Below are 23,486 nucleotides of genomic sequence, written 5' to 3'. Positions count from 1 at the left end.
AATCCTTTCCCAGGTTGTTTTTCTTAAGCAAAACGCAGATCCCAAAGTTCCTGAGGTTCAGGTTATTTTAAACCTCAAGTGAGGTCTGAGAATGTGTGCTTTTAACACCTTTCCAGGTAAGTGGGGGTAAGTTTAGCATTCACTGCCTTACTACTTGGGAAGAAGAGAACAATATATTAAGATGCTTATAAACTGCCATTTGCCTCCAGATATAAGAGTATGTAGCTAATTTAACACCTGTTTTTGAGAAACCATTATGTGCTGGCCTTGAATATTCTCACATAATTTCTCTGGCCAGAGCGTCAAAAAGCTGATGACAGATGGAGTCCCAACTTCTTTACTCCTAAATGGACAGAGCTTTAGAAAGGTGATCAAAGGAACTATGATTGGTGACAGAAGACTCCTTACCTGAGGCATTCCAATGACCAGTGGGTCCAGGGTTTTTAAGACCTCCAGGCTTATTTCTCGGATAGATATCTCTCCCTTTTCAGTCTCCTGGGAGTTAGGTTTTATTGGTTTCTCCTTTAAGAAAGATGAAGCAGGTGACTTGTTAATAATCCCTGTTGTTGGTCTCCTCTGACCTTGGGTGTGTTCTTAGTCTCTGGGGTGGAGGATAAAGTCACTCAGCTTAAAGGGCTTGAGGAACCCAGTGACCTTGGACTCCAGTATCTAACCCCTGCTTCTAACTGCTCTTTGGAAGAAGGGGGAGACAAAAATGCCTCTGGCTTTTTTCATAGAAAAACAAACACTGTGAACTTCAGTTACCCCCTTTCTGAGGCCTTTCCCCATTTTTCTCTGGGACAAAAATTTCCACTACTTCCTATGGAGTGGACTGCAATTTCACTTGCAGGTTGTAAGATCACTGAGATCTTAGACATGTGTTTTTCAGGCTCTTCATCCAAAGGAACCAGTGTAACAAGTATGGATGTTTCCTGTTTTCTAGAGACAATTCACTTTCTCTGCCTCTCTCCAAACCAGCCCCCAGCCTTGGAGGCCAAGTTGTCTCCTCTCTAGGGAAAACTGTGAGTTAACCTACCTTGCATTTATGATAAGTTAGAAATGGCATCAGTGGAAGGGAACTGAGAACACTAGATGCTGAAAAATTTATTAATAAAAGTGAAAGCTTAAATATGACTTTAGTTACTAAATTGAACTTCAGGTATTTTTAAAAATCCAGTCGAGTCAACTGCACTTGCTGCAGAGCAGCACTCAAGATGGCACCCTCTTCGTACCAGATTCTTGTTGGACATTGAAAACTGGGTGAAGATGTAGTCAATCAGTGGCCAGCCTTCCCGGGCTTCAATGTAGCATTTTTCACACATGGTTTGGATGAGGAGGAGGGTGGAGTTCCTCACCTAGAGTAGGGAAAATACATTAACAATATTTCATTTCTTTGGGCAGAATGGAAATTTAGATACTCCTATTCTGTAACCTTTATGGATTGTTCAGCAGGAATCTTAAAAAAAAAAAAAAACAACCCTATAAATTGAATGATATTACTGTAATAGATGGGGCTTCCCAGGTGGCTCAACGGTAAAGAATCTGCTTGCCAATGAGCAGACCCCAGGTTTTATCCTTGGGTCAGGAAGATCCCCTGGAGAAGGAAATGGCAACACATTCCAGTATTCTTGCCTGGGAAATCCCATGGATGGAGGAACCTGGTGGGCTACAGTTCCTGGGGTTGCAAAAGAGCTGAACATGACTGACCAACTAAACAACAACAACAATTACGCCCTGTAGGAGCAGGAAGTAATCTATAAGGTTATGATTTAAGTGTCACTAGCAAAGCTCTCTTTAACCAAACTCTTTCTAGTTCCCACGACATATCCTGGCTAAAACTCAGTTCAGTTAAGTTCAGTCAGTCCTGTCTTACTCTTTGCAACTCCATGGACTGCAGCACGCCAGGCTTCCCTGTCTATCACCAACTCCCAGAGCTTACTCAAATTCATGTCCATTGAGTCGGGGATGTCATCCAACAATCTCATCTCTGACATCCCCTTCTCCTCCTGCCTTCAATCTTTCCCAGCATCAGGGTCTTTTCCAAGGAGTCAGTTCTTCATATCAAGTGGCCAAAGTATTGGAGTTTCAGCTTCAGCATCAGTTTTTCCAATGAATATTCAGGACTGATTTCCTCTAGGATTGATGGGTTTGATCTTGCAGTCCAAGGCACTCTCAAGAGTCTTCCCCAACATCACAGTTGAAAAGCATCAGTTCTTTGATGCTCAGACTTCTTTATAGTCCAACTTTCACATCCATACATGACTGCTGGAAAAACCATAGTTTTGACTAGTTGGACCTTTGCCGGCAAAGTAATGTCTCTTCTTTTTAATATGCTGTCTAGGTTGGTCACAGCTTTTCTTCCAAGGAGCTAGCATCTTTTAATTTCATGGCTGCAATCACCATCTGCAGTGATTTTGGAGCGACCCCCCCACCCCAAAATAAAGCTTTTCCTTTTCTGTTTTAGCCTATGAAAAGGCTAAAACACTGTCTCACTTAAAAAATCCTCAGTGAAAGATGGCACATTGAAATAAAGTTCCACAATTTCTTATCCACAAACTCAAACTCTAAATGACACTGAAAACTGGGATTTTGTTTCTTAAATTTGGTTCCTACTTGGTTGAGAAACTCAAACTGAACTGTTTTAAAGCGATTTGTTGGTATTCAGTTGCTCAGTCATGTCCGACTCTTTGCGAGCCTATGGACTCTAGCATGCCAGGCTTCCCTGTCCTTCACCACCTCCTAGAGCTTGCTCAAACTCATGTCCATTGAGCCAGTGATGTCATCCAACATCTCTACCCTTTCTATGTAGTGTGAATATGCATACATTTTCTTGAAGAAATCTTAATAGGTTTGATTGTGGGCTACTATCACAGTAACACTTTTTTCTAATCTGAAAAATTGTAAATTATGAAATATGTCTTGCTCTATGGATTTGAATAAATGGTTATGAACCTGTGTCACAAGTTGTTTAATAATTTGGCTTCAATTCATCTATTGGATTGTTTCCCTGGAGGATAGAAACCTCAGATCTAATTCCTTAGTGAATGGGTCTTTTAATGGAGGATAGGAAGAAAATAATTTTTCATAGGGAAGCAGGGTCCCAAGGTTGCACACACGGACTCTGTAATCTCCTTAACTGAGGAGAAAGAGGTAAACCTTCTCTGTATATTTGCCCAAGGAGTGAGCGCTTTCCTGGAAATTTCTGTCCTCTTTTATTCTACCCTAAATCCTAGCAATGCTTCAATTGGCTTGCTCAATTACTGGGTCAGGTTTATATATATAATCAGTTCAGTTCAGTTCAGTCGTTCAGTCGTGTCCAACTCTTTGTGACCCCATGAATTGCAGCACGCCAGGCCTCCCTGTCCATCACCAACTCCCGGAGTTCATTCAGACTCATGTCCATCGAGTTGGTGATGCCATCCAGCCATCTCATCCTCTGTTGTCCCCTTCTCCTCCTGCCCCCAATCCCTCCCAGCATCAGAGTCTTTTCCAATGAGTCAACTCTTCGCATGAGGTGGCCAAAGTACTGGAGTTTCAGCTTTAGCATCATTCCTTCCAAAGAAATCCTAGGGCTGATCTCCTTCAGAATGGACTGGTTGGATCTCCTTGCAGTCCATAGGACTCTCAAGAGTCTTCTCCAACACCACAGTTCAAAAGCATCAATTCTTCAGCGCTCAGCCTTCTTCACAGTCCAACTCTCACATCCATACATGACCACAGGAAAAACCATAGCCTTGGCTAGACGGATCTTTGTTGGCAAAGTAATGTCTCTGCTTTTGAATATGCTATCTAGGTTGGACATAATATAATCACTCCATTATTATTTATTGCATAGCTTTGATTATTTTAACCATAGTTATTGGTGACCAAAGCCTCCTGGGGGAATTTTCTTCTCTTCATTGGCTTCTGCATAGGGCTTTGATCCAAATAAAATACAATTTTCATACAAAATAATACTATAATTGCTAATTTTAAAAATTTCTCACATAAAAGTTCTATGTCTTTTTCAACATGGAATACTTTAATCAGATAATCAGGAGATATTGAGAAATCTATTGTGCATGTAAGACTTTCTATAGATGCTCCCTGACTGGAAAATAGGATATCTCTGCTCAAAATAGGGTTCAGGGGTTATTATTTTTGGAGGAAGAAGTATCATCTTTATAATTAACAATTAATTTTAAAACTATTTAACTAGCATAGCAGAATCATGCTCTAGAACAAAATCTTTTTTTTTTTTTTTCCTACTGAGAAGCCCTTGAGAATGTGCTTCAGAACTTTACTTTGATAGAGTTTATCTTATTAGGGAAAGATGGAGTTCTTTTAAAAGTAGAATTGGTCACTGAGCTCTTTATAAATCAGTCTCATAAGCACATCCCTAAAGAGTCAAAACTATTTCATTTACTCCTAAAGCTATCATTATCCAAATAAAAGTCCCCATTAATTCTCTTACTTTAATACTGAGGTCACCCATGACGACTTTGACTGCTTTTTCAATTGAAGTGATATGATCCCTCAGCTTGGGCTCTGAAAGACAGAAAGAGAAATTGAGAAGCCTGCTTCAGTAGGAGTACAGTACATTCTGGAATTGTTGAAAACCGATTAGAGTTATGGCACATAATTTCAAAGTCTCTTGTCCTTAACATTTTATATTGTTCACTTCCTTCCTACCTTCTCCTTTTTCAACTCTTTATAGATGTTGACTGCTTTTTTGGTTCTCTGTTACACTTTGTTTAACCTTGTTTAAATTGTTAGATTCTTAAGTGCAGTCAATACATCACACCTAATGGATTAGCCTTAAATTTTGGAGACCACCTCAGGTTTCTTTTGCCAATTTTTCAGTAAATCACAGGGCAAACTGAATTTTTTTTAAAAAACTATTATTTTGTTGTACAAAAATGAAAGATCATATTTTATTGAATCTAAGGTATCAATTTTATGAGGCATCATTAGTTTATATTGCACCAAGAGTGAAAACCTATAGTGGCTAATGATAATTAAAGACGCTATCAATTATAAGATGCATTCTGAAATTGCAAAAATTAACAGTTTTTAGAATGAAAAATGAAAATTCATTAAATTCTCTTTTCTAAAAGTACAAATTTTTAGAACATTGTGCATTCTTACACCCACCCTCAGTTTATTGGGCCACTTAACCAATACCTCCTTTCAATTCCAGATTCAATTCTCAAATATTCTATTCCTTTACTGGTTGCATCCATAAATATCATGAAAGAACAGAGGTAACTGGAAATGCCTATTTAAAAGTAGTAGATTGATTATAGACAACTAAGAAAACCTAGCTTTACTTGAATATGATGTTCTGTAAACTTCCCAAAGACACAGGATCAAATTAGAGACGGTGCACAGATTTCAATCTGCTTCTTAATGCAAAAGAAACAACTCTGGTGTCATCCCTATTCTTACCTTCAGCATTGATAGCTGATCTTAACAAAGTCAAGATTCCCATTCGAATGGCTTCATTATTATTTCTCATTTGTTCATCAAAAAAATCCATCAGGTCTGCAGGGTTTGAATGGGCTGTGGGTTTAAGAAATACTGGAGTCAAAAGAACTCGTTTTCACCTTAGGTAAAATTCTTGTGAATGGGAAGACGATCATTCTATGAGAATTGTCAAAGTCACCCTTTGGTTGGTAATCAGATTTTATTAGGCCCATACTTCTTTAGTATACAGAATTTAACAGTTTGGTCCCTAAGAGAGCTAGGCCCACTTCTGTTCATACCTGTGAATGTAACCTTATTTGGAAATTAGGTTCTTTGTAGAGAAAACAAGTTAAGATGAAGTTGTATTAATTCAATACAGCTGGTGTCTTTATAAGAGATGGATAGAAGACACAGACAGAGACACAGAAGGATGCCTTGTGAACATGGAGGCAGAGACCAAAGTGATGCTTCACCAGCTGTGCAGCTGGTGGGGGTGGGGAGGAAGCAGGTAAAACTGAAGAAAGGTCTGGATAGAGTGGACGGGTTTGGGCTAGAAATGATAAAGCGAAGTAGTTAATTAGGCTGGCACATAGAGAAATGGAAAGTACAAAAACAGAGGGGCTGATTAGGAGAGAACTAGGCCAGGCTAGAAAGGTATGCAGTGAGGTAGTGGAGATGACACATTTTGGAGAGGGTGCAGGTGTGGGAGGTATAGGGTGTTCTTGTCCCTTGCCCTGAGAAACTATATTAGAACATGGTTTTGTATCCTGACCCTGGGACCTTGGTGTTTCCTCTGCAACTTGTGTCAGGCTGTAGATTCTAACATAGTGATGGGCAGGATTGTGATGTGAAAGAAAAAAGACTGAAGGCTGGAGAAAATGATAAGGGATAAATACCAAGAGTTGACAGGGAAGAAAAAAAGGGTAACATTAGTTTGATAGAGTGTCTACTAATCACAAATACCAAGAAAAAATGTATTTCCTAGCCTTAGGGTTACCAACTCACACTGGTTTGCTTGGAAATAAACCCAAGCATATATGGTCAATTAATTTTCAACAAAAGACCCGGGAATATATACAATGCAGAAAGATTAGTCTCTTCAGTGAATGGTGCTGGGAAAAGAAAGAAATCTGATTGTTACCTCAAAAAATACAAATGCACACAAATTAAATCAAAATAAATTTAAAACTTGAACATAAGACCTGAAACTGTAAAACTTCTAGAAGAAAATATAGAGACTAAGCTTCTTGACACTGGTCTCGGCAATGAGTTTTTGCATTTGACTCTAAAAGCAGAGGTAACATAAGCAAAAATAAACAAGTGGGATTCCATCAAACCAAAAAGCTTCTGCTCAGAAAAGGAAACCATCAACAAAATGGAAAGGCAACCTATGAAATGGGAAAAGTAATTGCTAACCACATATCCAGTAAAAAGTTTATATCCAAAACATGTCTGGGACTTTTCTGGTTTTAAAACTGAAAGTTCTAATTTCCCGGAAATCCTTCAGTCCTGGGCAGATCGGGATAATTGGTCACCCCACCTACAGCACTCCTCAGAACAGGTAGGGTATGAAAAAACAGAATAGCGTGAGTCAAAGGAACATTTTGTGTGTATGTGTGAAAGTGACTAATGTGGCAGTTTGCTCACACTTCATCCTTGTCATCACCCCTCTGAGACATTTTAATTAAAAGCCCACTGGATGCTGAGTCCTACCTAGAATGAGGAAACAGTTTGAAGCTTCGGTTTCGTTTTCTTTTTCTGGAGGCTCTGGAACTCTGCACACCTGAATGAGAAGAAAAAACATTAAGGGCCTAGACGTGAAACAGAAAACTGGTGACAACAAAACAGACTTGACAGCATGGTCTTCTTACCTGGCGGAGTAAATTGATGAAGATGGCCTTCCTCAAGGCCTTCGGAAGGCTGACATCGTAAAGGACTGCTGCGGTCAGTATCTGTCTTAGACTCTGGAATAAAAGCTCTCCAAGGTTAGCTGGAGCCTGCCTGCGGAGCGACTGCCCAGAATGTGGAAGGCAAATGATCATGGTTGTGAGGAGAACATACCCCTATCCTTCCAGTGGTTACCGTTTTCTTTAGTGATTCTGGCTGCCTTACCTTGTTCAGTGCTCCTGCAGCTTGAACAGGAATTCCTTTCTGGAGTGTCTGCCACCTTAGAGGCCTACTGCTTCTCTACCTCGTATTTCCTGGGAGGTATGTAAATTCAGCTGCCCCAAAACATGTCTGAGTTCCTTAACCCCTCCTGAGAATGAACATCCTTCAGGATGATCTTTGGACAACCGTGGGAATCAGTTTCTCTGATGTGGCTCTCACCTGAGTGACGTGAAAGTCAATCTCTTTGTCTTTGTACTGGTTAAGGAGCCATGGGACCTGGCCCAGGGCATATTCACAGAGGTCTTCCCGATGGAGCAGCAAGCTTACTGTGGGGCCGTGAGCCTTAATGATGGCCAAAATCTGCAGAGGCAGCAAACAGATACTTAGAAAAAGTATAATACTTAATTATACTTTACATAAGTATAATATACTTATGTATATTATATTTGTGTATATTATGTATATTATACATATTAAGCATAAGTATAGTAAATTTATGTAAAGTATAATATATAATTATATATTAATAATATAAGATATATAATAACTACTCATTGGAAAAGACTCTGATGCTGTGAGGGATTGGGGGCCGGAGGAGAAGGGGATGACAGAGGATGAGATGGCTGGATGGCATCACCGACTCGATGGACGTGAGTTTGAGTGAACTCCAGGAGTTGGTGATGGACAGGGAGGCCTGGCATGCTGTGATTCATGGGGTTGCAAGGAGCTGGACACGACTGAGCGACTGAACTGAACTGAACTGATACTTTACATAAGTACATAATAAAATATTTCACTATGTTTTTGTACATTTCTCAGTATACCAGGAAGAGTTTTAGATACCTCCAAAAACCTTTCCTCACTGCTTTCAACCAAACAAGGTTTTTTCAAAAAATATTGAAGCTAAGATCACTGTATTCATTGTATGAAGAGTTATATTCATATTTGTATCTACATCCATATCCATATCTATGCTTATTTCAATGTTTGCCCCTCTCCTCTATTTCTTTAATCTCATTCTAATTGTCAGTTTATTTTACTATATTAACAGATTTATTAAAAACTTTTTCTCTTTCTTTATTTTTTAAATCATGAAAGTATGATAATAGCACAGTTGCAGGAGACTTGGAAAATACAGAACAATGTTACATGTAGTTCCACTATATATTACAATTATTTTTTTAAGTAAGTAAATTAAGATTTTTAATTGGAGTTTCAATATTAAGCTCTCAAAAACTAATAGAATATACAGAAAAGTAGAAGGATATAGTAGATTGGAAAAGCACCATGAGCCAATCAACATAATTAAGGTTTAAATAATTTTCACACAATAATAGGATACAAATTTTATTCAAGTTCCCACAGACTAAATTTTTTTTAATTAAAAAATTTTTCATTAAATGTTTAATTTTCTTCAGTATTCCTCTGAATATTATTATTATTCTGAATAATATTATTAAACATCATGGTGCTTAAAATGTCAATAATCTAGAAAATTTACTTGTAAGTTTATTTTGCAAACAACATGGATTTTTTTCGTTTTAAATGAACTTTCATTGGGGCATAGTTGCTCTACAATATTGTGTTAGTTTCTGCTGTACAGCAAGATGGATCAACCATAAGTATATCTCCTTTCTTTTGGACTTCCTTCCCATTCAAGTCACCACAGTGAGTTAAGTAGAGCTCCCTGTGCTATACAACTAATGAGAATATACTAACAAATTAAAAATCTCCCTGACATGAAATATTCTTTGATTCCATATCACTTCAACCCCACTGTTATCCTCACCCAATTCTCTTTCTCTTTTCTTGCTTGCATATCAAAGTTTATTGAAGGAGTGGTCTGCGTTTGCTATCTCCACTCCCTGCTGCTGCTGCTGCTGCTAAGTCGCTTCAGTCATGTCCGACTCTGTGCGACCCCATAGACGGCAGCCCACCAGGCTCCCCCGTCCCTGGGATTCTCCAGGCAAGAACACTGGAGTGGGTTGCCATTTCCTTCTCCAATATCCTTCCACTTATTTCTCAGTCCACAATACTCTGGCTTCCACATGACATGAAAAGCGAACCCGCACAAAATATAAATGTAATGTATATTGATGATAACAATTTAGAAATCACAAAAATTAGGAGGAAGCAGAAAACATAGTGTCCAGAGTACTCATGGATAGGCACTATTTGGTATGTTTTTAATATGTTTTTTCTTTACTTGACCTTTTCTTTTCTCTCTTTTTCTCTATGTATTTTAATTTCTTAGAAACTGACATCATTCTTTAATCTATAGATCTATATTCTGCTTTCTCTACCTAACATTATATAATTTTTATCTATTAGTTAATTTTTCCTATAGAGCAGACCATCTCAAAAGTTAGTGGCAGTCACAGAAAGGAATAAAATTGTGTCATTTTTAGTGATGTGGATGAACCTAGAGTCTGTCATGCAGAGTGAAGTAAGTCAGAAAGAGCAAAACTCTTTGCATATTGTATATTGTAATATACAATGCAATAATATTGTATATTAACACATATACTTGGAATCTAGAAAAATGGTGCCAATGGACCTATTTGCAGGACAGGAATTGAGATGCAGATGTAGAGAACAGACTTGTGGGCACAATGGGGGAAGGACAGAATTGGATGGATTGAGAGACGAGCATAGACATATAGACACAACCTTGCATAAAACAGATAGCTTTTGAGAAGCTGCTGTATAGCACAGGGAGCTCAGCTCAGGGCTCTGGGATGACCTACAGGGGTGGGATGGGCTGGCAGAGAGGTTCAAGAGGGAGGGGATATATGCATACACATATCTGATTCACGTTATTATACAGCAGAAGCTAACACAACATTGTAAAGCAATTATACGCCAATTAAAAAATTAATAAATTTTAAAAAGCTTAGTGGCTAATAACAATAACCATTGATTTCACTTAAGACTGTATGTCAGCTGAGAGGTGGTTCTACCACATTTCCATGCAGTGGACATGTTTCAAGATTTTCCTTATTTGAGCACCATAACAATGGCCTCTGTAGATCTGCCTTTGCTTTTTGAAAATCACTCTTTAATTTCTAAGATCTCATTCTTCTCAAGTCCTTCCAAGTTTTCTTAATTCTTAAAATACATCCTGTGTAGAATTCAAGGCTCTTTATTCTGTTGGCCAAGATCACCATTTGGGTTTCTTTTGTTTCTGCCTGTTTATATTCACTTTCCTCACCCTACTTCCCCTCCTCCCACTTAACTCACTCAAGTGCCACGTTATCCCATCTCCAACCTATGCTTCAGTGAGTTTTCCCCTCTTTAGTGACTGCATCTCCCCAGCAGTAAATGACTTCATAGGCTGCAAGCTCAGTTCTAGTGTCACGGCCTTTCTAGTACTCATCGGGTGTTAAGTGTTTCTCTCCCTGTGCTCTCTTATTACTTTGTGCACCTTCTTATTACTTGCCTAACTCTTGTAGTGAGCAAGTTTGAATTGCATTTTGCTTTTCAAGTGGCTTTCATAAAAGACCTCTACAGAGTATTTAAAAAATTTCATGTTCGCTGATGATTTCACCATCCCAGCATGTTAAAAAAAATAATAGCTCAAAATATAAAAAAGAAACTAGAGAAGGTAGCTAAATGTTAAATCTTTTATAATATAGCAATAAAGAAATAAAATATAAGTTAGCTTACTTAAAAAATTATAGCAATTAAGCAAGATTAGGATGGGATGCAGTCCATGGGGTCACTAAGAGTCGGACACGACTTAGTGACTTCACTTTCATTTTTCACTTTCATGCATTGGAGAAGGAAATGGCAACCCACTCCAGTGTTCTTGCCTGGAGAATCCCATGGACGGAGAAGCCTGGTGGGCTGCCATCTATGGGGTCGCACAGAGTTGGACACGACTGAAGCGACTTAGCAGCAGCAGCAGCAGCATGGGATTATATATATGAATGAACTTTGTAATCTATTCTTTATAAGGCATTACACTATTATGAAATGATCAGTCTCATTCTTTAGATGTCATTTTAATTCACTGTGATAGTCACAGACACAGCAAATTTCTGTGGACTGGTGTTTTTCCTAATCAGTGATTCAGTCCAAATATGGGTTATGATATAGCTAACATTCCATATATTTTGCTCATTTTAGATATTTATTGTTCTCTCCACACATAGGTATGTCAGTTCCATGACAGTGGAGATTTGGGTCTGTTTAATCTCTGCTGTATCTCCAGTATGTGGAATGATATGACATGTCATGGGGACTCAACAAATTTTAGTTGAAATAAACAAGTAAACAGTGATTTGAAACAGGAAAAACAAAAGACTTAATAAACCAGATAAAATACAACCCATCACTTTCCAAAAGAACTAAGATGAATTATCATGTTAAAAAGAGAAGAGGAAGTTCAATCGGGATGCGAGGAGAGCTAGCTGGAGTCATACTGAGCCCCACTCACTTGTGTGGGCGAGGTCGTGGAGGCCCACTTGTCCATGATATACCGGAACAGCATGAAGATCTTGTCAGAGAGGCGGTTGGCATCTAATCTGGGATAGGGGAAATCTCTCCAGTGGTTGACATACTTGTAAATGGCTCTGCTGAACTTCTCTAGGGCTGCATTTAAAAACAACCACAGACTGAGAAAAGTATCAAGAGGGGATGGGCCATAATATAATCTGAGAAGAGCGTACTGATGATTAACAAATGTGTATTAATTTCTATAAAATCTATGACAGTACCAAATGAATTTATAAAAAAGTGCTCCAGCCACTTTAGTGAAATGTAAATTAAAACCATAATGAGATACTGCAACATACCATCGGGAATTGCTATCATTTCAGACAGTCATTGTCAAGTATTGACAAGACTAAGGTACAGCTGGTATTTTGACATTTTGCTAGTGAGAGTATGAACTGCTGCAAACACTTTAGAGAAAGGTTTGATGTTATCAACCAAACTTGAACATGCTTTATCTTGGACTCAGAAATTCTGCTCTGAGGTATACAGCCCTTAGATATGCATACATATAGGCACTAAAAACTTGTACAAGAATGTTTCTATTCACGTTTTGGTAACAACTTCATACAAAAAACAATCCAAATTACTTGTCAACAGGCAGGATGGAAAAACTATCATATAGATGTGTAACTGTAAACAGAGGTGAAAATGGACTCCATGGACCCAAAACAACATGCATGAATCTCACAAACAGGCAAAGTTAACCTGTGGTGTTAGAATCCACAATCGTGGTTACTCTTGGAGAGGATGGAGAGGGTGATGATTGGGAAAAAAGATGAAGGGGGCCTCTAAGGAGCTAGTAATGTCCAAAGGTTTAACCTGAGTGGAGGTCAAATGGAAGGCTGACTTTGTGACAACTCAGCTCTTTGTATACTTACGGTAATTATGTTTTTCTCCATGTATATTTTACTTTAATAAAACTGAAAAATCTTGAGCCTGCAATATATCGTATATATTTGCATCAAATCATTACATATTTGTTTTTTCCTTCAGCTCCTCATGCTATCCCTTGTGTTAGATAGTAAAAAATTATAGTTTACTCTCTCAAGGATATGTCACACAATACTATGGAAAAGACGCCAAGTACCTTAGCTTTAGAACTGGTCATTTATTGGTTTATTCCTCCCCCTCCAGACTCTCTCATGTAATCTCATGTTGCTGCTGCTGCTGCTGCTAAGTCGCTTTAGTCGTGTCAGACTCTGTGCGACCCCATAGACGGCAGCCCATCATGCTCCCCCATCCCTGGGATTCTCCAGGCAAGAACACTGGAGTGGGTTGCCATTTTCTTCTCCAATGCATGAAAGTGAAAAGTGGTGTTCAGATCAGATCAGATCAGTCGCTCAGTCGTGTCCGACTCTTTGCGACCCCATGAATCGCAGCACGCCAGGCCTCCCTGTCCATCACCAACTCCCAGAGTTCACTCAGACTCACGTCCATAGAGTCAGTGATGCCATCCAGCCATCTCATCCTTTGTCGTCCCCTTCTCCTCTTGCCCCCAATCCCTCCCAGCATCAGAGTCTTTTCCAATGAGTCAACTCTTCGCATGAGGTGGCCAAAGTACTGGAGTTTCAGCTTTAGCATCATTCCTTCCAAAGAAATCCCAGGGCTGATCTCCTTCAGAATGGACTGGTTGGATCTCCTTGCAGTCCAAGGGACTCTCAAGAGTCTTCTCCAACACCACAGTTCAAAAGCATCACAAATCTATTTTGTGCGTGTGGTATACATACCTTATTTGTTGATATTCTGAAACAACAAACACAATATCTGTTTCTTTGCTGATTGATTGCACAGCTAGATGGACGGCTATTAAATTGTATATATTTTCTTTATAGTATAGACATTTAACCTTAACTGGCAGTCAGGCAAAGGTTGTTTTAGGACCAAAGAGCACTTAGATAACTTTATAATACACAGATAAGAATTCCCTTATTCATTGCATTGTGATTTCTGATTTTATTTTCTTTTACCTTCTTGGTTATTAATACTGGAGGTAGAAATGCACTTAGAGGCACCAAATGCTGTTTTGCTGGAACACAATGTTAACTGTGATGATAAATAGGGAAAATAAAAAAAATATTGAAAACTGCTAATCTAGTATAGTAGTTTTAGTCCTTGACTTAGACTGTCATACTTCACATCTTGTCTCTGTCAAGTATTGGCTATGTGATTGCAGGCAAGCTGTTTAACCTTTCTAAGCCTCAATTTCTCATCTGTAAAATGAACTGAAATTGTTATCCACTCAATGTAGTAACTGTGAGGGTTAAATGAAATAATCTAAAAATACCCACGGCAGTACCCAGGTAGATAGTAAATTCTCAATATTTATCAGGTACAAATCTTACCTTCACTGAGGACAGACAAGAAGAAACAGGCAAAATAGAACAGAGAAGACTTCGATGATAAGTAAAGAAGACATTTCTGACAGCATGGGCCTTAAAATACTATAAAGTAATAGTCACAGAGATGTCAGTGGTGGAAGGAATCTCAGCAGTCACTTCATTTGTTGTTTTAAGAGATGAAATTGAGGTTGAGAGAAGGACAGAATCACCTGATGGCTCAGTGACTCATCAGAGGAGAGAGTTCAGGTCTTCAGACTCATCCAAGAAGCCTCTTATTGTTCAGAGAATGCTTTTTCCAGGAACTGAAGGGCATGCCATTCTCTGCAGACTGTTGATTACTATAGATGTCTTTCAGTTTTGGGGTAGAAGGGACTTGTGATCATAGTTTGTATACCCATTTCCCTTGATTTTATGATTGCTTGTGCTTTTATTAGATTATTTATTTATCATTTTTACAATATTTCATTACAAAAAGATACCAAAATTTAGCCCATCTTTTTGGGCTCCAAAATCACTGCAGATGGTGACTGAAGCCATGAAATTAAAAGACGCTTACTCCTTGCAAGAAAAGTTATGACCAACCTAGATAGCATATTGAAAAGCAGAGACATTACTTTGCCAACAAAGGTCCGTTTAGTCTAGGCTATGGTTTTTCCATAGCCTTGGTCATGTATGGATGGTCATGTATGGATGTGAGAGTCGGACTGTGAAGAAAGCTGAGCGCTGAAGAATTGGTGCTTTTGAACTGTGATGTTGGAGAAGACTCTTGAGAGTCCCTTGGACTGCAAGGAGATCCAACCAGTCCATTCTAAAGGAGACCAGCCCTGGATGTTCTTTGGAAGGAATAATGCTAAAGCTGAAACTCCAATACTTTGGCCACCTCATGCGAAGAGTTGACTCATTGGAAAAGACTGATGCTGGGAGGAATTGGCAGCAGGAGGAAAAGGGGACAACAGAGGATGAGATGGCTGGATGGCATCACCGACTCAATGGACGTGAGTTTGAGTGAACTCCGGGAGATGGTGATGGACAGGGAGGCCTGGCATGCCGCGATTCATGGGGTTGCAAAGAGTCGGATACGACTGAGCAACTGAACTGAACTGAACTGAACTGAAGAGCTAGTAAGATCTCATAGTCACTAGAGAAAGTGTGGTCCAGTTGAAAAAGGAGACTAGTAGAAACTAATTAGGTAGGAGAGTGGAAAGAATATGGGCTGGGTGGCCATATAGATCTGAATGCCACCTCTCCATCACATTGACTGTCATGACTTTGAGAGAAAATCGCTTAACTCCCTTGGCCCTCAGTTTCTCATCTGTAAAATGGGCTAATAGTACTTTGTAGAATTGCAGTGAGGATTGATAGGGGTAACTCCTGGCAGAAGGCCTTCCATGTGGAAGGCCCTCAGTAAATGGTAGATACTACTGCTAGAAAGGACACGAATAAAAGGAAAAATAAGACATTTGCTCCACTTATAGTCTGGTCTTAACAAAGGGGAAACCACAGGCATACCCACCAACGCAGAAAGCGCCTTTCATCCTCTCCTCCTCGGTCAGCCTGAGCATGGTTTGCATGGTGAGCAGGGTCATCATCATGAAGGGAATACTCTGGGACACTGCAGGAAGGGCACAAGAGGAAGTTCTGTCACAGCTCCCCAAACCATCATCAGTTAACAAGCATTTCAAAGCAGATGAGGTGTGGTGGGAAGCCATTCTGCCCCATGCCCACCCCCCAATGCCAGCCTGTACAGTAAGTCTCCTTCATATGAATCTTCAAATTGCAAACTTTCAAAGATGAGAATGTGCAATTGCCTGTCCAGTCTCATACATTAGTTCACGTGTCCGGTATACAATGTCATGTGCAAGTAGACATGTTCTTTACCGCCCAGTACTGTAGACAATACAGAAGTACATAGTTTTTATTCCAAGCCCATCATGTCTGGAAGCAAGCACAAAAGCTGTGGTGATGTAGCTTGGGATTACTGTACTTTTCAAGGTACTGTACAGTAGGATTAAAATATTTTCTCCATATTTTGTGTTCATTTTTAATGTATTATTTGTGTGAAAATTATTATAAACCTATTACAGTACAGTACTATACAGCCGACCATGCTAGGCTAACTTTGTTGGACTGAACGAACAAACTGGACTTACAAACATGCTCTTGGAATGGAACTCAGTCACATCTGGCAGACTTACTGTAGTTAGAGCACCTTAAAATAAGGTGCTTTCTATTAGTTTGTCTGTACCTGTTGCTTCTTAGCAATTACTTTGGATAATTATTTTGTTAATGTTCATCCCTCCCACCAGAACTTGCCTGTATCCGCAGGGCCTAGCACAGGTGATATGCTAAATAAATAAATAAATATGTTAAATAAAGAAAAAAGCATCCTAGGAAACCCTTACTTCATGTAAGAGTTGAGTGGTTTGCAGAATATGCCTTGTGGAAAATGTGCTTCTGCAAACACAAGGCCAGATGAAAGGAGAGGTGAAAGTGGGAGAAAGAGTCCAGCCAAATTCAGAGCAGCGTGGACCCATGGCTGGAGGGCAGGCCCATCCAAGCTCACAAACAGCAGCCCAAACGGGTCAGTATTTCTTTAGTACCGAAGGAAGTAGGAGAGACACTCCCCCTCTGCTGTTTGCTCCCATTTGGGTTTAGACAATTAAAATGATGGTTTCCCAGGGAAAATGTGGAGGCTATTCCCTCCGTACCGTAGCTGGTTGCCAGTTCAGCCAGGGCAAGCACAACGAACTCGTTTGGTAGCTCCAGAATCCTGAAGTTACTTTGTACTTCATACATTACAGAGTTGAAGTCATGTGCAGCAAGAGACACCAATACCTCCCCAGCTAGCATTCTGATTTCTCTGAGGATCTGAAGAAGAAAAGGAAGATAACAATAACAGCCAGCATGAATCAGCAGAGGGGAAATAGTTGACATAATATTTATAAGTTCTCTACCTTTTCAATCGAGGGAGAACAGGCTGTTACAAACCCTGTGTGGAAGACTCTAGGGTAGATGTCAGCAGCTGGGAAGCGGATGTGATTCAAAAGCTTCTCAAAGCCAGGTTTTCATAGAGTTCTTGTAAACTCGAGGCAATGCATATTTTCTAGCTAATTAATCAGGTACCGTGAACTTAAGATTTACGTTTAAGTGGTATGAATTACTGAAGGGAATGGAGAAAGAAAAATGGGCTGGGAGTCCAGAGCTTTGAGTTTTAGTATTGTCCTGATCTAATTATCCTTAATGTTGGAGATATTTGGAGGGGCCTTTGCTTTTGGTAATGGTGAATGAAGTCAATTTGATCCACTTTCCTGCTGAGGAAAAGAAAAAGTGCTGGGCAAGATATTAAAAAATATACTCATAGAAACATCAAAGACAATCACAATATAAGGTGGAATGAATTACTGAATTGAAATCTGGACAAGACTGGAAATCCAGAGATGTGAATTTTGCCTTTGGGACTGCGTTGCAGCTTTTCGGGACAATAGTCAGAATTCAGGGCCAACCAAGAGCGAGACCCTGGTCATCCTATGTTTTAAGAGCTGCGTTCATATGGGAGGTTAAATTGGCTCTCCGGGGACTAGAGTCCAACCTTGAGTTACGGAAGTTGCCCAGAAAAATCCCAAGCCTTGAAATTAGATTGCTTGTGCCTCGGCAGATAAACAAGTGAAAATCCTTTCTGGAAGGAAATAATGTAAGACTCAAACTACTTCTACAAATAATTTTTCAGACACAATGCCTAGTATACATGGACAATTAGGCATATGAAGAGATAGGAATTCACATGGGAATGAAGAAATTTGGGTTCTAGTTTATTCATTCTGTTGATAGATAGCTGTGTTACTTTGCAAACAATCTCTCTAAGCACCAATTTCCTCACCTAAAAGTGAATGGGATATTACTTCTAAAACTTTTCGAAGCTCTACCTTGGTTTCCTCATCTGTGATGGGGTAAATAATATCCAGGTTACCATGAAAAACAAATAGAAGTGATCTATGGTCCTTGTAGTGATGTAAAAAATGTTTATGGATGTCTACATGGGTGCAGTTGCGTCACATAAAGACCTGTTACTGGCCCTGACACTGATGCATCATTAAGGATAAAACTTACATTGTCATCTCTCATGTCCTTAGAAGCATAATAAATCAACCTTTGGACAATTGCATCATCCAAGATGTCAGTATTCTGAATAATGGAAGCGAGATGACCATAAATGTCTTCCTGTGAACATACAAAGTTATACACAGAAATTTGAGTTGCAAAACTAAAAGAGTCAGAATATATCCAGATGAATAATACCATTAAACTAAGCAAAGTATCTACGAGATTTTATATATCCTAATTGAGGCTTCCTTAACATAATATAGGCTTCCCAGATGGCACAGTGGTAAAGAATCTGCCTGCCAATGCGGGAGACCCAAGACACGTGGGTTCGGTCCCTGGGTCCAGAAAATTCCCCAGAGTAGGAAATGGCAACCCATTCCAGTATACTTGCTTGGAAAATTCCAAGGTCAGAGGAGCCTGGCAGGCTACAGTCCATGGTGTAGCAAAGAAGTGAACATGACTGAGCACACATGCACTTAACATAATATGCATCTTTAGGAATCAAAGGCTTATAGGTAAAGCGAAGTTCATTCTAAAACCTGTTTTAATATGACCATATTTCTAAGGCAATATCTAACTGAAGGCAGGAATGGGTCACTTGACATACTAAAGTCTCTCGAAATCCTCTGTTGTAGGGCCCTCAGGGCAATGGAAATGCCCATCACCCTAATTGTTGCTTTTACTACCAAAGAGCACCTATAGCATTAAGGAATATGATGTCATTCCCCAAGAGGCTGAAAGTTATGCAACTTGTTCCTAAAGGGGATTTGTAAGCCCTTATTTCATCTATGCCTCTGTGGAGGAGAAGTTGTGAACTCCTTTCCACAGAGCTGCAGCCTCTGGGAACTACATGGCTTGAGCAGATGTTTTGTGTGAGGGCTCTTCTCAATCTCTTAGATGGCCACAAGGCCTTTGGAAGATGAGAGACTGGTCTTCTGAAATCTCCAAGAGCCTCAGGCATGTTACCTTGAGGTACTATGCCTGTGTTTAAGGTGTGAGATAACTCACTTTGCATACAGGATTCTAATATGGAATCAGGGTTGAGAACCACTGGATTAAGAGATAAAGGTGTAGGCACCGCCCTTCACAGGGAGGTTACACTGAATAATGATTAGGAGCATTATTTTGGAATCAAATGGGCTTGTCTACTATTCTCAAGCATGTTACTTCTCTGGGCCTCACTTTTCTTAGCTGTCAAATGGAAATAACAACACCTATATCACAAAGTTGTGAGGAGTGACCATAATACAATGCATTATTGTTTGGAAAGAATCAAGTGCCCTAGATAAGTGTTCTATGAAAGATAGCATTGTTATTTTACGAAAGGTTATTGAAGCCAGAAAAACCTTCAAATCTCAGAGAAATTCATCTCTATTTGTGGAATAGCATACAGATGGGTCGTTGCTGTTGTTCGCTGTTCTGTCGCTAAGCGCTGTCTTTCTCTCTGCGACCCCATGGACTGCAGCACACCTGTCCTTCAGTGTCTCCCGGAGTTTGCTCAAACTCATGTCCATTGAGTCCATGATGGACACACCGGTCATCCTTTGTCGCCCCCTTCTCCTGCCTTCAATCTTTCCCAACATCAGGATTTTTTCCAGTGAGTCGGTTCTTCCCAGGAGGTGGCCAAAGTGCTGGTGCCTCAGCTTCAGCCTCATTCCTTCCAGTGAATACTCAGGGTTGATTTCCTTTAGGATTGACTGGTTTGATCTTTGGGAATTTTCTCATAGGAGCCCTCAAATTCCTTGCAGGTCATTTGGTCCTGTCCAAAACATTCATAAAACATTTGGTCCGCACCAAAAAATGTCTGCTAACCCTCAGAGTACACAGGAGTAGGCTCTAACCCACGTGGTTGTGACTCTGGCATCCCCCTCTTTCCACATCTATCTGCATAAGGTTATGGAAGGGGACATTCTTTTGCTAGCTTCTACAACCGGATACTCTGAATCCTCAAATGCCAAGTGTCATGGTGGAAACATTAAAATGACTTCCATGAAAGTGCATTTTCTGAAAAACTGAATACCACTTAAGAAGCCAGAAAGAAAAGAAGAAGTTGAAGCAAAGAAGGATGCAGATGAAATGTTGCAATAACTGGACTAGAAAAAGTGAATGGGGAAGAGATTTTTCTCTCTTTTCCTTACCTTGCTAATATTATCTTCCTTGTTCAGCATGCCAAGAGTGAGGTTAATATCTCCCAAAATCTCTAAAAATGGATGGGAAAAGAATTAAATATGGCAAAAACCAATACAACATTGTAAACATTAAAAAAAAAAAAAAAAACACATGCTGAAATGCCCTCCTGTTAATTACTTTGCAGTGTTCACTTCTCTCTCCTTCTCTTTCTCTTCTCTCTCTCCTCTCTCTTCTTCTTTCCTTCTCTCTCCCTTTCTTTTCTCTCTCCCTCTCTCCCTTCCTCCTACTTTTCTCCTCTTCCCTCTTGACTGCCAGCTCTTTGATGGCAGGAACAGTGTCATGTATATTTCATATACTTGACAATAGAAGATGCTTTGTATTTTTTCTTCAAAACCTAAATTAAACACGTAGGGGAAGACAGAAGATGCTATGTCCCAATTAATCCCTCCAGTCATGTAGGTATCACTCTATATCCTCTTCAGCAAGGCTCCCCTCTCAGATTCCATGAACTGAGCCCCTTATGCCTGACTTGAGTAGGGGAAGGCAGGAGTGTGATAGAGCTGGTTATTTTCTACCTCCGTCCTCCATGCTCCCCTCCATCCTATTTATTCACATCCTCTTTTTCTCTGACTTCCCTTCTGGGCCTGCCAGCTCTTCTGGTATCATGCTCATGCAACCTTGTTCTTTTCTAAAAATGATCCAAATATTTTTGACTTGCACATTCCAGGCATTATTTGAATAAAGCACGTTGGAAAACTGAAAAGACATATTTGAGTCAAGGGAACTGAGAAATTTCACACCACACAGCAAGTTGGTAGGAGGGATCCTTTTGGATGTAATGATTTTCCATAAGCCTCCAAATCAAACAACATCACCCTTTCATACAGTCGTTTTTGGCAAAGCAGAATATTTCCAAAGGACTCTGCCAGCACTGAAGATTAAACAAGAAATTGCCTTTGTGTTGTAGGCACTTTCTCTTCAAATAGACTATACGTTTTTAAAGAGGTAAAACACAATCATCTCTCAGGCTCCCAGTCCTTCACTGGTCCTTTATAATTATAATTTATAATCTGGTGATTTTTATTATTTTGGAATGAAAGGAGAGTGGAGAGAAACAATCTTACTTTAATATAATTTTTCATAAAACCTTTCAGGTGTACAGATCTCCCTAAATCATGCTCACTATTCCCCACCATATGTACATGGTCACACAGACACAAAATATCTAACTCCTCAGGGTCCAGTGACGCTTACCTGCAGATTCCTCCATGTCCTCAGCCATGTCTTGGCTGTTTCAGGCTCTCTAAGAGACAGCACCTAAGTATCAGAAACAGTAAGGCTAACAAGTCCAAGAAACAGGTTTGCAATTTTCTCACATAAGGGTCTCTAAATGAAAGTCCGTCCACCACTCGATTGGCACAATGCTCTGGAAACTTCCAGTGATGGGCTGCTGCTGAGGAAGATGATGCTGTATTCTACCACTGGGACATTTTCTTGCTTCTGAGCTCCTGCTGACCAACAAAATGGCTTCATCTCACCAAATAGTGTCCTTTTGGTGGAGACCAGAGTATCTGAGAAGGAAGAAATTAGAGACTGAAACTCAAACCATTTTGGTAGACCAAAGGAGTTCTTCTCCTTAAACGTGGGTCCATTGATTACAAATTTGGAAATTGTTTTCAGTGGTCACTTTACTGGCCTGGTGTTGGTCAAAATTTTATGGTGACCTTGTTGATTGTTCTACCTGGTGAAAGTCAGTCACACAAACTAGGCATGGTCAGTGGACTGGAATGCCCACCACGGGCAGTTGAATGGAATGTCCAACTGACAGCAGAAGAGCCCAGACCTTCTCAGCCTCCCTCCCCATCCCCTCTGTCACTGACTTGATCTGGATACTGCCCTCACTCCAGGCTCAGGCTTTTTTCCTCTGACTTCATTCTCTCTTCTTATTTTCAAGTCATTCTTTATCCAGATCTCTTGGCTATAACACTTTCAACTTTACTAGTACTTCAGTCTGTTCTCCACGCACCGGCAAACTTAAATCTATTCACAACTTTCAGTGTATGTCCAGATTGTATGTTAAGGTGGTAGATGTCAGAGGAAGTGGGAGTGGGGTACCAGCAGTCTGTAGGTCTGAGTGTGAAAGGGGCTGAGGAGAGGGGCCCAGGACAAGTCTCAGCTTCTGCTGCTTCTCCAGCTATCTTCCCTTCATTAAGGATATTTCAGATTCCAAGGCTGGGTGCTTTGGCCTAAACCTTTGGATTCATTGTCCTTCTTATAGGTATTTTCACTCTGGATCTGTTGTAGAGGTCTTCAGTAGGCTGGTGATTAGAAGCATTTTCAGCTTCCCAAGTCAGCATCACTGTTTCTCAAAGTGTGGTCCACAAGTGTGTTATATCAGGAATCACCTGTTGTCCTTATTTAAAAATGTCCATCCTTCAGGGACACCTCATACCTGGTAAATTACAAAGGGGCTTGCAATTTGTATTTTTAATGAGTACCCTGACTGATTCTTAGGTCTACTAAAGTCTGAGAAGCACTTGCCAAGATCTTTGTGCAATCACCCATTAGTGGATAATTGAAAATTTAGCACTTACTTGGAGGCTCTTCATTGTGTTTTTGTGAGAATAGCAGCTGCTCATCTTCAGAACAATGACTCACTCACCCATTGGAGGATAGGCTAAGAATTAGTGGGTCAGAGAGGTGATGAGGTGATGAGAGGAAACTGGAATCTCTTAATGTCTTATAGCGAAATGAAAATGTTAGAAATGATGTGCTTTTAGAATCTTAAAGAACACTGTGAAACAGAATCAATACTAAGACAGTGATTCAGCTGATTGTTACAATCAATTTCTTATTCTTTTCATG

At 39.8% G+C, this 23,486-nt stretch overlaps 1 protein-coding gene across 7 annotated transcripts in view; it reads right to left on the bottom strand.

Annotated features, from left to right (window-relative positions):
• MROH2B (maestro heat like repeat family member 2B) overlaps positions 1-22,438 on the bottom strand; it is an 83,014-nt gene extending 60,576 nt beyond the window's left edge. For 4 of the 7 annotated variants that reach the window (XR_009731790.1, XR_009731789.1, XM_061393638.1 and 1 more), the window contains exons 1-13: positions 21,876-22,417; positions 20,630-20,691; positions 18,498-18,608; positions 17,099-17,258; positions 15,904-16,002; positions 11,993-12,147; positions 7,774-7,914; positions 7,317-7,409; positions 7,159-7,228; positions 5,428-5,541; positions 4,454-4,527; positions 1,233-1,355; positions 409-522 (exon numbers count right to left, since the gene is read on the bottom strand). Coding sequence is in view for 5 of the 7 variants with exons in the window: in XM_061393638.1 (XP_061249622.1) it covers positions 409-522; positions 1,233-1,355; positions 4,454-4,527; positions 5,428-5,541; positions 7,159-7,228; positions 7,317-7,409; positions 7,774-7,914; positions 11,993-12,147; positions 15,904-16,002; positions 17,099-17,258; positions 18,498-18,608; positions 20,630-20,691; positions 21,876-21,903 (1,344 nt within the window). In the remaining 2 variants the exon portion in view is untranslated. Of the gene's footprint in view, positions 1-408; positions 523-1,232; positions 1,356-4,453; positions 4,528-5,427; positions 5,542-7,158; positions 7,229-7,316; positions 7,410-7,773; positions 7,915-11,992; positions 12,148-15,903; positions 16,003-17,098; positions 17,259-18,497; positions 18,609-20,629; positions 20,692-21,875 lie in introns of all 7 variants that reach the window. The other 3 variants (XM_061393634.1, XM_061393639.1, XM_061393637.1) reach the window with 2 other exon arrangements.
• Between the last annotated feature and the right edge of the window lie 1,048 nt (positions 22,439-23,486).

The sequence above is a fragment of the Bos javanicus genome, chromosome 20 (assembly GCF_032452875.1).
Source record: "Bos javanicus breed banteng chromosome 20, ARS-OSU_banteng_1.0, whole genome shotgun sequence".
NCBI lineage: Eukaryota > Metazoa > Chordata > Mammalia > Artiodactyla > Bovidae > Bos > Bos javanicus.
The sequence above is the reverse complement of the archived record's forward strand: the minus strand, read 5'-3'. Positions and strand labels throughout refer to the sequence as shown.